This window comes from Diabrotica undecimpunctata, chromosome 1, assembly GCF_040954645.1.
Source record: "Diabrotica undecimpunctata isolate CICGRU chromosome 1, icDiaUnde3, whole genome shotgun sequence".
NCBI lineage: Eukaryota > Metazoa > Arthropoda > Insecta > Coleoptera > Chrysomelidae > Diabrotica > Diabrotica undecimpunctata.
Genome location: NC_092803.1, coordinates 179309408 through 179324846, shown reverse-complemented (window position 1 = coordinate 179324846; position 15439 = coordinate 179309408). Strand labels below are relative to the sequence as shown.

The following is a 15439-nucleotide window of genomic DNA, read 5'->3' as shown; positions in this document are numbered from 1 at the left end:
GAGAGACGAATAAAACCGCGATTTTATGGCCCGTCGGTAAAGTTCACCGGTGTATTATTTCAATACTGCGGTTTTGTCTTTTTGTCATATACTTGGCTCGTCATATAAAACCGCGTGTTGATCACGGTCGGTGAGCCGAGTAAGCTAGTTTTGTCAGATTTTTTAATTTTTTCATTTCTTGAATTATAGTGTTTTGTTTTTGTATATATAACATTAACAACAACAATTCATTGTATGATTCTTCAGACGTTCTTAAATAATACATATAATCAAGTGGTTCAACTAACAATTTTTAAACTAAATGGGTGTGAGGCAATCCCTGCCTTATTTTTATCCAATTTTTAACCCAAACTCTAGAGAGTTTTCACTTCTTTTTTGCGGTATGCTATAGCGAGATAACACACAACTTTTGAGTCCAAGCAAGACATGTTACTTCAATTCTCATTTGAACACGACTATTTTTCTCGCTAGTCTATTAAGCCACGAGTAAAATCGATGCACTTTAAAAAAGCGGTATAGAGTCGTACGTTGATTACTCCCTTTACAGTTTTATTTATTGTATCTAGTTAAGTGACCAAAAGACTGCAATAACGCACATACATATGATGCAATGAAAAAAATAATTTAACAACAATTAAAACACTAATTAATTTCTAAGAAATGCTACCAAATACATACAGTACATGAATATAGTATAAAGTATATATAGACCATAGATAATTTATATAAATTAACATGCATGTAAAATAATAAGAGCCAAAGCAGTACAGATAAAAATAATATTGAGTAACTAAATTTAGATCATGTTAACTTTGATTAATACGAAGATTTCTAGACTATCAACACCTCAACCAACGTTAACAAATTGATTTTAATTTAAATGTTTAAAAAACAATTTGGCAAATGAAAGAAATTACGCTGTTTGTTTTGTCTTACTATTTTTTAAAATAATTAAAAGACAGTATTGATTACGCGATTGCAAGCTGGAAACAAAGTAATATATTATGTAAAGCATAAAAAAAGGTTCTGTTAATAAAATATGGCAAGCTCTTCTTCTTCTAGATTTTTCAGCCAGGAAATCCTTCGCCTTCCTGGTCCGCGTTTTCCTACTACTTTTTTTTGTAGAATTAATTGCAGCAATCCGTATCTTTCGCTGTTTTTCATGATGTGACCAAGGTATTCGATTTTGCAATGAGAAAATTGTACCACTTGTAAGATAAAAATTTAGATTATTAAGATATAGGAATTTACTAACATTGACTATATTTAAAAATCAATAATACAATTAGACGAAACACCAATACAACAATTAAGCAGTGCCATGCTACTAAATAAGCCCCCTTATGCACATGAAAATGATATTTACCAGCTAAGACCTAAATTATGATGTTAATGTAAGGCTAGCATGATAGTTGAAGGCAAAGAAGCGAAAAACGATCCAAAAAAAGATCTCCAGCGACAAGGCAACCACAAGACAATGCATAAGTCAGAATGGCGACATAATAACAACAAGGAAAGATGTATTGAATGGATGGGTGGAATACCTTAACCAGACATTAAATATAGAGGAAGGAGAAGAAAACCTAAAAGACGAAAGAGATGAGATAAGGGGAACAGACGAGAGGGAAGAGAAACCACCAACGATTCTTAAAGATAAAAATGCAGTTAAAAAACTATCCAGAAACAAATCACCCGAAATAGATAATCTCCCAGCTGAAATATATAAAGAAGGTGGTCACGATATCATAATGGCATTACAGCTGCTTATAAAAGAAATATGGATACAGAAAGCCGTCCCCAATGATTGGAATATTCAAATACTTGAAATACTATATACGCAGCATATAAAGCAGCATACGACTCTGTGAAAAGAAGAGAAATGTTCAAAGCAATGAAAGAGTTATGAATACCAAATCAGTTGGTAAATTTAACAAAACTAACTCTTAAAAAAGTTGAATGTTGAATACGAATTCAGGGGGAAATGCCTAAACCTATTAAAACAAATAACGGGCTGCACCAAGGAAACCCACTGTTCTGATGTCTCGCCAGCAGATGCTATTTTGGGCTCAATCTCTTCCTTTCCTTAGATCCAAAACTATATCGAGAAATACAAAAATAAAAAGGAAAAGACAGTTAAGATTTTATTTCACGTATAGTGCGTCTGTGTATCCGCTTATAAGTATTTCGGCCTAATAGGCCTCTTCAGAACGGCTTTCACAGTCGCTCTGAACGTGGAAATAAATCCATTCTGTCTTAGGAAGCAACTCTAACATGGCTTCGAATGGACGCAAATAGCGACATCTGATATAAAATCCATAAACTAATTTTCGAAACCAAATTTAGATTTTTGCTTTAATCTGTGCCTTCTAAGAATTTCAAGGCAAAACAGACGTTGATAAAGATGTTATTAGAGACATGGGGAATCTAAAATTTGCATTCCAAAACATATCTCCTCAACTAAGCAAAAATCCTAGCGAATTAGTTTCTAGTACTCGTACAGACTAAATCGAAATAAAAAGGAAAAGACAGTTAAGATTTGATTTCACGTATAGTGCATCTGTGTATCCGCTTATACGTACTTTGGCCTAATAGGCCTCTTCACAACGGCTTTCACAGTCGCTCTGAACGTGAAAATAAATCTATTCTGTCTTAGGAAGCAACTCTAACATGGATTCGAATGGACGCAAATAGCGACATCTGAAATAAAATCCGTAAACTAATTTTCGAAACCAAATTCCTAATAACAAATATGTTGTGGAATGCAAATTTTAGATTCCCTATGTCTTTAATAATATGTTTATCAACGTCTGTTTTGCCTTGGAATTCTTAGTTTACGGATTTTACAAAAATAAAACTCTACGAAGCAATAATACGCCCAGTCGTAACATATGGTTCAGAGACCTGGACTCTAACAAAAAGTAATGAAAATATGTTAGAATTTTTCAAAATAAAAGTACTAAGGCGAATTTATGGAGCAGTGAATGACAATGGAGTGTAAAGAAGATGATACAACTTCAAACTTTATAGAATATACCAGGTACCAGATATCGTAAAACATATTAAGATAGGACGTCTTGACGTCTGCGGATGGAAGAAAATGACCCAGCTAGAAAAACGCTCCTTATTATACCCATTGATCAGAGAAGAAGAGGAAGACTCAGGTTCCTTGATAACATCGAAGAAGACATGCAAAATATAAGAATACTTGCTTGGCGGAGGAAGGCGCTGGATAGGGACGACTGGAGACAAATTCTTGCAGGTTTATAAGGCCAGAATGATGATGATAATTAAAGATCTCCAGCACGATGGTCTCCGGACCAGATATTATAAGACATGACTAGTTACTTATTCTCCAAAGCAAACCAACACGCACAGTATAGATATAATTTGACAAAAATAGTCAAACGAATTACATGACGCCACTACATCCTTACGAAGGAGAAAAAATAGAGGAGGATGGAAAAAAGGATAGAAAAATTTTACAGGTATTCTATCGTATGGTATAATGTAGAAACTTCGACAATGAATTAATACTACTGAAATTTGACAGAAGTATTTAAAACATGGATGTATAAAAGAATATTGAAAATATTTGAAAAAATAAACTTTTGAAGAGAACAAAACAATGAAAAAGAAAGACATTTACTATTAAAAATCAAACAGTCGGACACTAAAATATAATAAACATATAATTATATGTCTATAAGGGCAGACAAAGATTAACTCGACTTGTAAAACGTCAGAGGCTGACATATCTGGGATAATTCTAGAGGCCAGAGGACAAAAAAGCAGGTATAAAAGTGGTACAATGGAAATCAATTAACAAGGAAGAACGGAAGACATAGAACAGACAGACAACTACTCACTCAGGGTTAATAAGCAAAAAAAAATCAAAGGAAATGTGAAACTTGGTAGAGCGGTTTTGCTGCAAGTCCAATTAACTATTTCATGCAGCTGAAATCTAAAATTTAAATGGATAATGAAAGCTAAACTTCTAACCAAATTAGGCACGTAAATAATAAATAGACAAGGTAAAAAAATCTAAATAATTTGGATACGAAATGTGTGGAAATATATTAGAAAAAGAGTCTTAGTATGTTTGGACGCTGCTCTTAACCAGGATTCAACATTTCAGTGCGGTATAATAGTAATAGTAGAACATAAGTCCCAAAATAAAAACTCTAATTATTGACCAAATTTTACATAGACCAAAAATATATTTTTCAAATTAGAACTATTATTTTCAAAAATTTTAATATACTCACAATAACTGTATTCATTTTGATCAAATGTCTATACTGTTGGTAAATGAGTTTACAACTGACGAAAACAAATTGTCAATCGTTTCAATATATACTAAAATATTGTGAAGGGACCTTAGATAATCAAAATAATAAAAATTATTAACACAAATACATTTATACCATTAAACCAGTAAAGTATGCACATATCTGATTTCTCCGCCATATGTGCTAGTAGTTGGTCCAGTTTAATTGAAATAATTGACAAGCGACCAGTACCGCATACCTATTAAAATCAATATTTACATAAATAAAATATTTAATAAAGATCAACAAAGTGTATGTTAAGTTTTGGACGTTTGCAAACAGTAATATAATTATCACAATCTGATATAATTATGCCTTAAATATTTACTGCACAAACAAATATACAACAATGATTCTAATTATTTCATCCTATATATCACAATTATACTTAAAATTAAGACACATTACTTTAAATTTGGATTAATGGGGGTATGAGGAATCCTTGGTAAGACTATTTTAACACAAGTTCAAATAAAACTCCAAAAATATCCAAAGGATAACTTTTTTCAAGCATATGAACCATCAGATTAGACAAAAACATTTTCTTTCATCCTAAAATATAGTTGACAACGCCGACGATCAGTTGGTACCAAGAAATCAGTGTAACTATGTAATAATGTTTACACGTTACTTCTTAAGACTCCTTAAGAAAATTTCAATTAATCGATTTTTTATTGCTAATAATTTTTAGTAGCAGTTACACATAGGGTGAGTCAGAATAAAAACTCGCTTGGTAAAGCCCCGCATTAGCTTTTTGAATTTACTGGTTGCACAAATTCTCGTGGCGGCAAAAAGTTGGTTGACTGGGAAAATGAAGTAAGTCGATTTTTCGTAATTATGATCTAATACGGCATTAGAATATGCCTTTAAGACGGTCAATTGGAACCAGAGAAGTAACAATAGACGGCGAAAAGCTTAACTATCTCCGTTGCGCAGATGACATTGTCCTTATCACAGATAATTTAGGAAACGCCACAGATATGTTAAATGAATCGGATTTTGCATGTTCGAAGGTGGGCCTCAGAATGAACTTAGTCAAATCTAAGTTTCTGGTAAGTATGGTCCTCAATAACCATTTAACTATCCAAGACTGGAACAACTGGTGGAGAAATATACGCATTTGGGTCATAAAATAAGAATCAGCAGGGATAACCAAACATGCGAAATTAAAAAAAGAATTACTTTAGCGTGGGCAGTCTTTAAAAAACTGCGAGACACACTTAGGACCAACATACCAATTAGTCTCAAAAGAAAAGTGAAAAATTTGACCAATGCGTATTATCGGTCATGACCTATGGGGCGGAAACTATGACTCTAACCAAGACCACGGCTTCGAAACTGAGTGTGGCACAGAGACGAATGGAACGCATAGTGGAACTAAAATGGATCTGGGCACGCCATGTAGCGAGAATGTACGACTCACGATGGACGAGTAAAATTACAACTTGGAGGCTAAGAGCAGATAGACAAACGTAGTAGAGGAAGACCACCTATCAGTCACGTTGGGCTGACGACATCAGGCGTAAGAATGGAGGAGTTTAAGGGAGGCCTATGTCCAGCAGTGAACGTGATAAATCAATGCTGAATGATAATGATGATGATGATCTAATAATTCTGTTTTTAGGGTAAACACTATTTAATAAAAGAGGAGATTGTCAGTCATTATTATGACTATTTAGATTTAATCCATATGATTTCATTGTGTTTGATATGCTTTATAATTATTGTGGAAGTAATTTATTTAAATAGTTCTCTGTGGAGCATGCATGGAGCCCGCATGCGAGGCTATATTCCCTATAAATTTTCCTCAGAGATAAAGCTTGCAGGAAGAGATACAATAGAAGAATAGGCTATTTCCAAAAAAATAGGGTTGAACAATGATCAATTATGTCATTATTTAGCTAATTTACAGGGTGTTACAAAAAAAATCGCGAGACTCAGATGACTATGGAGCGCCAGATGTTGGGCATCTCTCTGAGAGACCGAATCCCAAACGAAGAAATACGTCGTAGAAAAAAAAAACAATTGACGTCATCAAAAAAATCGCAAAAAGTAATTGAGCAGGACACCAGATTATCAGACAATCGATGGACAAAACGTATTGTCGAGTGGAGACCAAGACAAGAAGCAATACGGAGCAGAGGACGCCCACTAACTAGATGGACTGACGACTTGAAGCGTGTTAGCAATAACTGGATGCAAGCCGCACAAGACAGAGACAGATGTAAAGAGCTGAGGGAGACCTATGTCCAGTAGTGGACGCATGCAGGTTCATGATAATGATGATGATGATGATAAAAAAATTTTAAAATCAGTAAACTAATTTTCGAAACTAAATTCAGAACTTTGCTTTAGTCTGTGCCTTCTAAGAATTGCAAGCAAAACAGACTTTGATAAAAATGTTATTAGAGACATGGGGAATCTAAAAATTGCATTCCACAACATATCTCCTCAACTAAGCAAAATTCTTAGCGAATTGGTTTCTAGTACTCGTACAGAGTATATCGGAATAAAAATGAAAAGACAGTTAAGATTTGATTTCACGTACAGGGCGCCTGTGCATCCGCTTATACGTATTTCGGCCTAATAGGCCTCATCAGAACGGCTTTCAAAAAAAAATTTACTTTAGTCATGTCAGATTTTTAAAATGTTCCAACGGGAAAAACAGAAGACACCAAGACAGTACCAGCGGAGTAATGCCAAATAGTAGAAGTTGACTGTGCAGTCAATCCTTTGGAAAATGTTGTGCCTTCTCTTTTCATCTAACGAAAAAAAAAAGACTTTTTATTAATGATAAAAATTAAGGGTATATAAATAATCCTACATTTATTAAACGGCTTACAAATTTTCAAAAATATAAAAATGCAAAAATAGATAACCAAATTTTCTAGCCCAATTTTAATAGTGACGAAAATCAGTTACAAGATTTGCCTTCTGTTTTAGAACATATTCTTAATAATCAACCGTCCACTTTAGGTTTAATTGCTCCTGAAACAAACTACGATATAGATAAAAAAAGAAGTACTCCAAAGAACAATCCTCTTTGTAATCCAATGCTGATTATTCCATTCACGATATTAGTTTTAAGTATGGTTTTTTATCAGGAGAAAGTGATATTACCCAAGAAGAGATTGGTAACACTGAATCAAAAATGATGCCACATGACTTTGCAATAGTTAAGATGCAATAAAAAACAAAAAGAATATTTCTTACAGCGTAAATATTTTAGAGTATTTTGCAAGCGTTTAATAAAGTCTAACATTTCTTTCTTACATAGCGTAAGAATGCCTTTTTACTATAATTTCCTACATTATATGTCCATTGTAGGGAAATGCATGTAAATGTATCTTTACCGCAAAAAAGGTCTAGATTTTTTAAATGTCTTTAAAGTTTTTTATCTCATAAATCTCTGAAATTTTATTACCCAGACCTTGACTTCTTTTTTTATATATTATATTTATTATATCTATTATAAGAAAAGATTTTTTCTGGTGCCGATCTGTCGTTACAAAACAAATAATTTGAATAAACAGTTTTACGAGAATTTACGAAACTGTAAGCCATAAATCACACACCTTTATTTTTTATCGTTTTATTTTTACTAAAAGGTTCTTTAATCATAGATCATAAAAACATGTTATTGCTTTGAATTTACAAACTATAAAGCCATAGAAAAGATTGTTTATCCTCCCCTTGTTAAAAATCCGTATAAATTGTCCGTTCTCTGCAGTAACATTCATGCTTCAAGTCCGCAGTTAGACGATTATTTCAATGTTCTATTCATGTCCCCAGTAGGACGCTTATATAAGGTATACGCTATCTACGTATACCTTATTTTTTCATTCTTAGTAAGGACACATCACACATATCTCATCCTTAAAGGGACAAAATTTCTCGATATAGTCCTCAGTCCTACAACTCATCACGCGCTGTACGTAAAATTACATATCTCGCTTAGTGTAGATTTCGCTTTCACTACGTATTAAACGTACATACTGGACATAGCAAAGTGTTCATTTAAACTTATTTCATATTTCAAAACAAATTGTAAAATTAACTGTTGAATAAAATAAAAATACTTATCACAATCTACTATTACTTCAACATCACATTGTACCTAATATTCCGACGACGGTTAATTAATCGAAGTCTTTTATAATCAACCACTTAGAAGTTTAGTTCTCGTCTTATGTTGAGGAAAAGGGACATCCATAACATAAATACTTACAGATTCGCAGAAATAAACGAAGAGTCTTTCATTAACGATGGAGATATATTTTTAATATTATCAAAGTCTACTGAAAGCCTACAAATTCTTCAAGATTTCATGTAATTGTTTTCTCAGAGGATCTGACTAGTTTCGTTATGTACTAAAATAGGTACGATGTACTTTTTAAGAAATATTTGTTTTTATTTTTAAAATACAAGAATGTTATCATAGACAAATAAAGGAGAAAAGGATTTCCATTAAATTATTTATGCTTCTATGAACTTTTATTACCATAAGAGGAAAAGCCCTGCGACAATGGTAACTTACGCCATTTTACGAAGCAAATCCCCCCATCCTTTTTTAAATAAATGTCTAATTTTGTAGATATTTAATAGTCAGATACAGCGTATATTCAGACACAATGTTGAATAAGAAATTACCCAAGTATTTTCTTATTAATTTACAAAAAATACTTATTCGCCTTCTCACTATACTGACAATAGTAGAAATTGCGGATCTTTACCCTCAGTTACCTTATAAAAGTTTTAAATTTAATTATGATGTTTCGGTTTTTTTTCCTCAATTAAACACAATTCGGCGCACAAATGAAGTAATATGACATCTTCAAGGTTATCTTTCAGCTTAACAAACGATCTCATTGTATTAATTCGTGCGTAATCGAAAGACTCGAAACGATAATTACAATAGCAGGACACACAAACTAAGTTACGCGAACCAATTATCCTGTGTGTCCGGTAAACTATCAGAGAATTAATTTAATACAGAACATTAACAATATTAATGACATTATTGTTTGAGCATTATTGCACAGTCATTTTTATGCTTTCTTGCATTACTACAAAGATCGTGCGTCGTTTGTTGCACAAATTCGTTTTTTCGCTTCCTTTTAATTTATTTAGTAAAAAATCTTTATGCGCATTTCGTCACATTGGTAATATAACTGTGTATCCCAACAATTTTCAATTTTTAGCTATTGAGTGATGAAATCATGTATAATTTAAAATACGGTACCAATTGTAGACTAGTTATGGTATGGTAAAAATGGTTATTATTAACTATCCAATTAGATATCCAATTCAATGTGAAATATTTAGCTAAGAATGCAAAGGCAGCAATAAAAGTTCTTAATATTAATGTACTGTTTTGAAAAATAGTGATCGAAGAAAAAAATAAAATTAAGAATAAAATTAATGATTTTTGTTTATTTTGGAGGTTCTATTTCGCCTAGGTATATTTTTATAAAGCCGAATACAGACATGCGATATTCAGCGAATTTCGAATTGCCAACTATTTGGTATTTTGCAAGTAGCAAGTAGTGTGTATGGGTTTCTCGTGACGAATAATCGCTGTTCTGTGTTTCCCATCGTCAGTCGGTATTTTAACCCGAATCAAAGGAAAAAAATAACACGGAGCAATCTTCGGCAACTAAGCCATATGTATGTAGACCTTGTTCGTCAAATACGAATTAGTATTTTAGAATACTGCATGTATGTGCCCGGCTTAAAAAGAGTTAGATATCTAGTAGTGGCAAAAAAAGATGTTTTAAATAAATCTAAATGTCCCAGGTCGACTCAGTCTGAATAAAATGACGACCTTGGGTAAAATCCAGTGTAATAATAGACAAAAAACTTATTATGAAGTAAACCTTCTTATCTATGTATCATCATCATCATCAGTTGGCGCTACAGACTTTGGTGAGCCCTGGCTTGCATTAAATTCTCAATCCCCTTACTCCAATCTTCCTTAAATCGTCCTGCACATCATCCAAATACCTGAGTCGTTAAAGATCGTTGCCTTATTCTTCCGACCGGTTTATTTCGTACTTATGGTTATTTAGAAGGATCACGTTCATCCATTCGCATAACCGTGGCCCACCCATTTTAGGCGGTTTATTTTGATGATTTTCATGATATCTATACCAAAAACTCTATAGAGTTTGAAATTAAATCGTTTGAATGTTTAATATAATTTTTTGTACCAGTGGTTACGTTTCATCCGTTCCACCGAGTTCGATATCGTTTTTTGGGTTTGCTATAGCAACGAAAGATTTTGGGCTTATGAATGTTTTTTTGCCACTTAAATGGCAAATGGGTTCGCTTTTTCGTTCCCTTTAATACCAGTACATTCAGACACCCAGAGTAAATCTTCTAATCCTAACATTAAAACACAATTAATGTATACTATTTATTTACTGAACGGTACAAATTCCTTTTATTGAATGACTTCTACAATTTAGTTTTTCTTCATATTTAGATATATATATATATATATATATATATATATATATATATATATATATATATATATATATATATATATATATATTCATGGCGGATTTTTCTCCAGCATAACGGCATAACGGCTAAAGCTCACTGAGTTTTCGGCCAACGTAAAGATCTTCATATTAAATGTTTTCAAACCATTACAACACGATAATCCTACGTGCTCTGTAGACAGTGTTGTTGGACTTTTTATTTTGCCAAGCAAATTCCAACAATTTCAAAAATTCAAGCCGCATTGCAAGATAATGATATACTGGGTATCAGTAGAACTCGATTGTGGAAGATACTTCACAAATTAAATTTTCGTGGGAAACCATTAACAGAAAATCAATGTTATTGGACAGTTTTGGAAATTGTTTCTTGTAGAAGGCAATATCTTCGAAAAATTAAACAGCACAGAAAAAAACGGAAGAATATATTATGTAGATGAGACATGGATAAATGAAGGCCATACGGTTTCCAAGGTATGGCAAGACAAAAATGTTAAAAGTAACCGCCAAGCTGTGTTGAAGGGATTGTCCACAGGTATTAAATCACCGCCGGGAAAAGGGAGAAGGCTTGTAATTACCCACATTGGCAGTTCTGAGGGTTTTCTTAAAGAAGAGTTGTTCCTATTTAAATTCAAAAAAACGGGCGACTACCACGAGGACATGAACGCCGATGTGTTTGAAAAATATTTTGAATAAATGCCGAAATTTATACCAGAAGGTTCCATTGTCGTTATGGACAATGCGAAATATCATTCACGGTAAACCGGACAGTTTACTACAACAGCGTGAAAGAAAGAGAATATTAGGCAATGGTAAATTAATAAAAATATATCCTTTGGAGATGACCTTTTAAAATTGGAGCTTTTTTAAATCGCTGGTCAACACATACCTTCACACTATCAAGAATGCATGTAGTAGACGAAATGACTAGAAAACTTACCACTAAAGTACTCATATTGTTACCTTATCACTGTGACTTAAATCCTATAAAGTTGATTTGAGTCCAAGTAAAAGAAGACGTGGCAAGAAATAACACCGCTTACAAACTTGCAGACGTTAAAGAACTTTTTAAACACGCTTTACACAGTGTCATTGCCTTAAACTGAAACAAATGCATTTAACATGTGATAAAAAAAGCAGAAGAAATGTGGGACTTGGACAACGCATAAGACATCTTGGTGGAACCATTAATTATTAACTTGACTGCTGAAGACACCACGGATGAAGAATAAGTCGACGCAGATTATACTTAACTTAATACTTCTTATATAATTAATCGTTTAGCTATTTAGTATTATTTGAAATTTTTATTATAGCAATATGTATTATTTCCATTACTTTTATTAAAAATTTTCAAAATTATTACAAAATAAAATTATTACACATTGACAAAGTTTTTAATCTTGAAAAAAAAACTGATTGTTGCGAAACTGTCGATAAAATAATTATTTTTTTTATTTTTACTTAAAAACCTGACATTTGTATTACTCAAATAGCAAATTACATTCTTCAATTAATTATATACATAATATATAAAATTTGCTAAAAATCAAAAAAAGTGATACTTCTTCATATTATGTAACTTTTACAAATGCTGTGAAACCCATTTGCACGTCCATGTACGTTTTACACTTGTAAATATAACCATTATAACCTCATTAACTATTGTCTAGGAGACTTTTTAAAACCCTTATTACTATGGAGCCTATTAAATAATGGTTTTCAAACGGAAATTGCACATTCCTTTACTACACGGACATCTGCAATGAAGTATAGTTCAGATGATATATTGAAATTATGTGTTTAATGTTTAACTTATATTGCTTTGAACAATAAATATTTATGTAATATTATTTTGTTTCAGAACGCCCTAGATAACTATACCTTCCTGCCGTTCAGCGTCTTCCTAGCAATTTTCTGGATATTTACGTATAAGAAAGTTCCAGAGACGAAAAACAAAACATTCGAAGAAATAGCAGCCTTATTTAGGGAAGGAAATGGAAGGTAAATTTAAAAACGTAGATAAAATTTTGTAGTGAATATTAAAGGCTAAAAATAAATTATGAAATTCCAAATTATTTATATTGTGTTTTGAATGAAATAAATTTATTTTAAATAAAAACATAGATAACGAAAAGGTTATACCTAAAAGTTGTAGGAAAAAACAACAATTTCTCTACAGAATTATTTTTATCAACCACCAGGTATTGGTGAAATACCAAAATAAATCTTTAAACATTGTTACCGATATTTAATACCTCAGCGTATATTCAAATATGGATGCTAGTATATTTCAGACTAAGATTTTAACATTCATACTTATTTTATTTTATATTAGAGCTGATCTAATCAAATAAGTTTAAACCATTTTTCATCCTTTATGAAGTAATCCTCTAAACATCTTACTAAAAAATACTTATCAACATCATCTTTGTTGGTTATTCTTGTTCTTTTAGTTCTTGTATTATTAATTTTTTAATCAATATTTGTACAGCTTATTTTTACATTTTGTATTACATTTTTTTCTTCATATTCTTAATCCTTTATGATTTCAAGCAAATTACCTGTTTTATCATCATGCAAATACTCTATCTGAGCTTAGCTTGTCTCTCCGCCTCTTTCTAGAACGATCCGCGATACAGTATCTTTAGTATGATACTACAGTATCTTCATTTCACGCATTTTGAAAACTCCATTATTAATGTATTTGACCATGCATGTATATATTATGCTTTGTCTTGTGTACAAATCCTTCCCTTTTATTGTTGCTTGTCCTGTTTGTCCTCGTATTTTTTCACAAAAGTTCTGGCTGACTTAATTGATGAAAGTTATGAATCGACATAAAATCAGTTTAAATCTTTGCACCACTATCAGGTGATCTACAGGTGTACAGGCTTTGTATGTATTATTGGAACACAATAAAGGTATAGTTGTTAATGTTGTTGCCAAATTACAGCAGTCGTTGTCAGCGCTTATTCGTATTTCCGATGCCAAAATTCCAAAAAAAGGTTACAATTATCGTCAAGTTGATTTTGAGCTGTGTCGCTCCTTAGTAGATACATTTCAACTGAAAGCTGATTTCGCATACCATGGCCAGTGGTCCACACCTGCATACCCAGTAGTTAATTTATCATTTATCTGTCCTATGCGCAGAACAATGTCGAATGTTGTTAGGATTCCAGACTTGTTAAAGTAAGTAGACAACAATGTCATATTTCTCACGGAAGGGTTAGTCCATTAGTTTCCAATAGCTTTTTACCATATATTGTTTTGTATGTATTTCATAACTACTTGAATTGGTCGGTGCTTATCCAATCAAATCAAGTCAAAGTAATCCCGTTGCGGAAACTCGTAGGTTTATCCGAGGCCAAAGATCTTTTTGAGGGATCAGATTCATAACAAGCAGCCCATAGAAATGAACCCGTCCTATGAGACTTCTTCTGAGGTTGGCAACCATAATGGCTATTTTTATTTTTGAACTTGCTTCTCTAAACAAAACAATCGATCTGCATTGATACGAATCACGTAGATTATTCAACCAAGAATTCTGCCTTCGACCAACAGATCTTCCTTGAATCATTCCCTATATTATGAGTTTCTAAATTTTATATTTCGGTCCCCCTATCAAGTAGCCTAGGTATTCCAGTTTTCTTGTTTTGTAATTAGCATATATTTCGTTTTTTAGCCTTCATAGTAATTCTCATCTCATCACTATTCAGACTTAAGCTTTAGATTAGATGTTGTAAGTTTTCTATGTCGTTGAATTGCTCACAGTATTATCTGTAAATCGTAAGTTGTTAACTAATTTCTCATGAACGGTTACACCCGCTTTAATATTAGTGAGCGTGTTTTTAAAAAATGCTTTAGAATATAAATTAAACAAAAGTACCGATGAAAGACATTAACTAACCTAACCTAACCTAACTCCTCTACAGATCTTCATTTCTTCTGACTGTTGCCTATCAATTTAAACTATGGCACTTTGGTCCCAATGTAATGTTTGTATTACTAATCTAATTTTACTGTCAATGTGAGACTTGCACATCCCTAAAATGACATTCGGATATACAATTCATTAGCGTTAGAGCAATTTTGATCCGTGTAAATCTTGAACCACTCCTCCCCCCCGCTTCATCCCCCCATAGCACGCTGATGCTGTATAAACGCTTAAATCGTCAAAATGCTTGTCGTATAGAAGTTCCGAGTACAAGAACTGCCGCATGATATTCTACCCCGAATTATGCGGGAAAACGTGAGGCGCTACAGTTCTGCTATCGTGTCTCCACTGACATCATCAAATGGCACTGCTTGCTCGGGCGCTGAGTCCCCACTATTGGCTAAGCCAGGTTCGGCGACTCGGAGCTCGAGAGTGTGGGCCCTTTTTGTCTGCTTTTTGGATTTGTGTTATTTTTTATTTATGGCTTGCGCCTTTGTTAGTAGTTTTTTAATTTGTTTGGTGGTCGAAGCCGTTGTTTGGGTTTTTTATGATCTATTTTGATAAAACCACGATTATCTAGACTTATTATTAGTTGGTAATTGTTGTTTGGGTCTTCTGTGCTTCTATCTATGTTATAGTAATATATCTTAAAGACCTGGACAAACTCTTTG

General features: G+C 32.8%; 2 protein-coding genes across 6 annotated transcripts in view; one reads left to right on the top strand and one right to left on the bottom strand.

The window, feature by feature from the left end:
* The window catches only part of Glut1 (Glucose transporter 1), a 481871-nt gene that overhangs the window by 426630 nt on the left and 39802 nt on the right, over positions 1–15439 (top strand). For all 4 annotated transcript variants that reach the window (XM_072520663.1, XM_072520662.1, XM_072520665.1 and 1 more), the window contains one exon: positions 12696–12835. In XM_072520663.1, coding sequence (XP_072376764.1) covers positions 12696–12835 — 140 coding nt within the window. The remainder of the gene's footprint in view (positions 1–12695; positions 12836–15439) is intronic.
* The window catches only part of LOC140432634 (uncharacterized), a 42261-nt gene that overhangs the window by 16093 nt on the left and 10729 nt on the right, over positions 1–15439 (bottom strand). The window contains exon 1 of one of the 2 annotated variants that reach the window (XM_072520666.1): positions 4266–4328. The exons of the other annotated variant lie outside the window; for it this stretch is intronic. Within the exon in view, the coding sequence (XP_072376767.1) occupies positions 4266–4280 (15 nt within the window). The 5' untranslated portion in view covers positions 4281–4328. Of the gene's footprint in view, positions 1–4265; positions 4329–15439 lie in introns of those variants that run through there. 2 annotated transcript variants of the gene reach the window in all.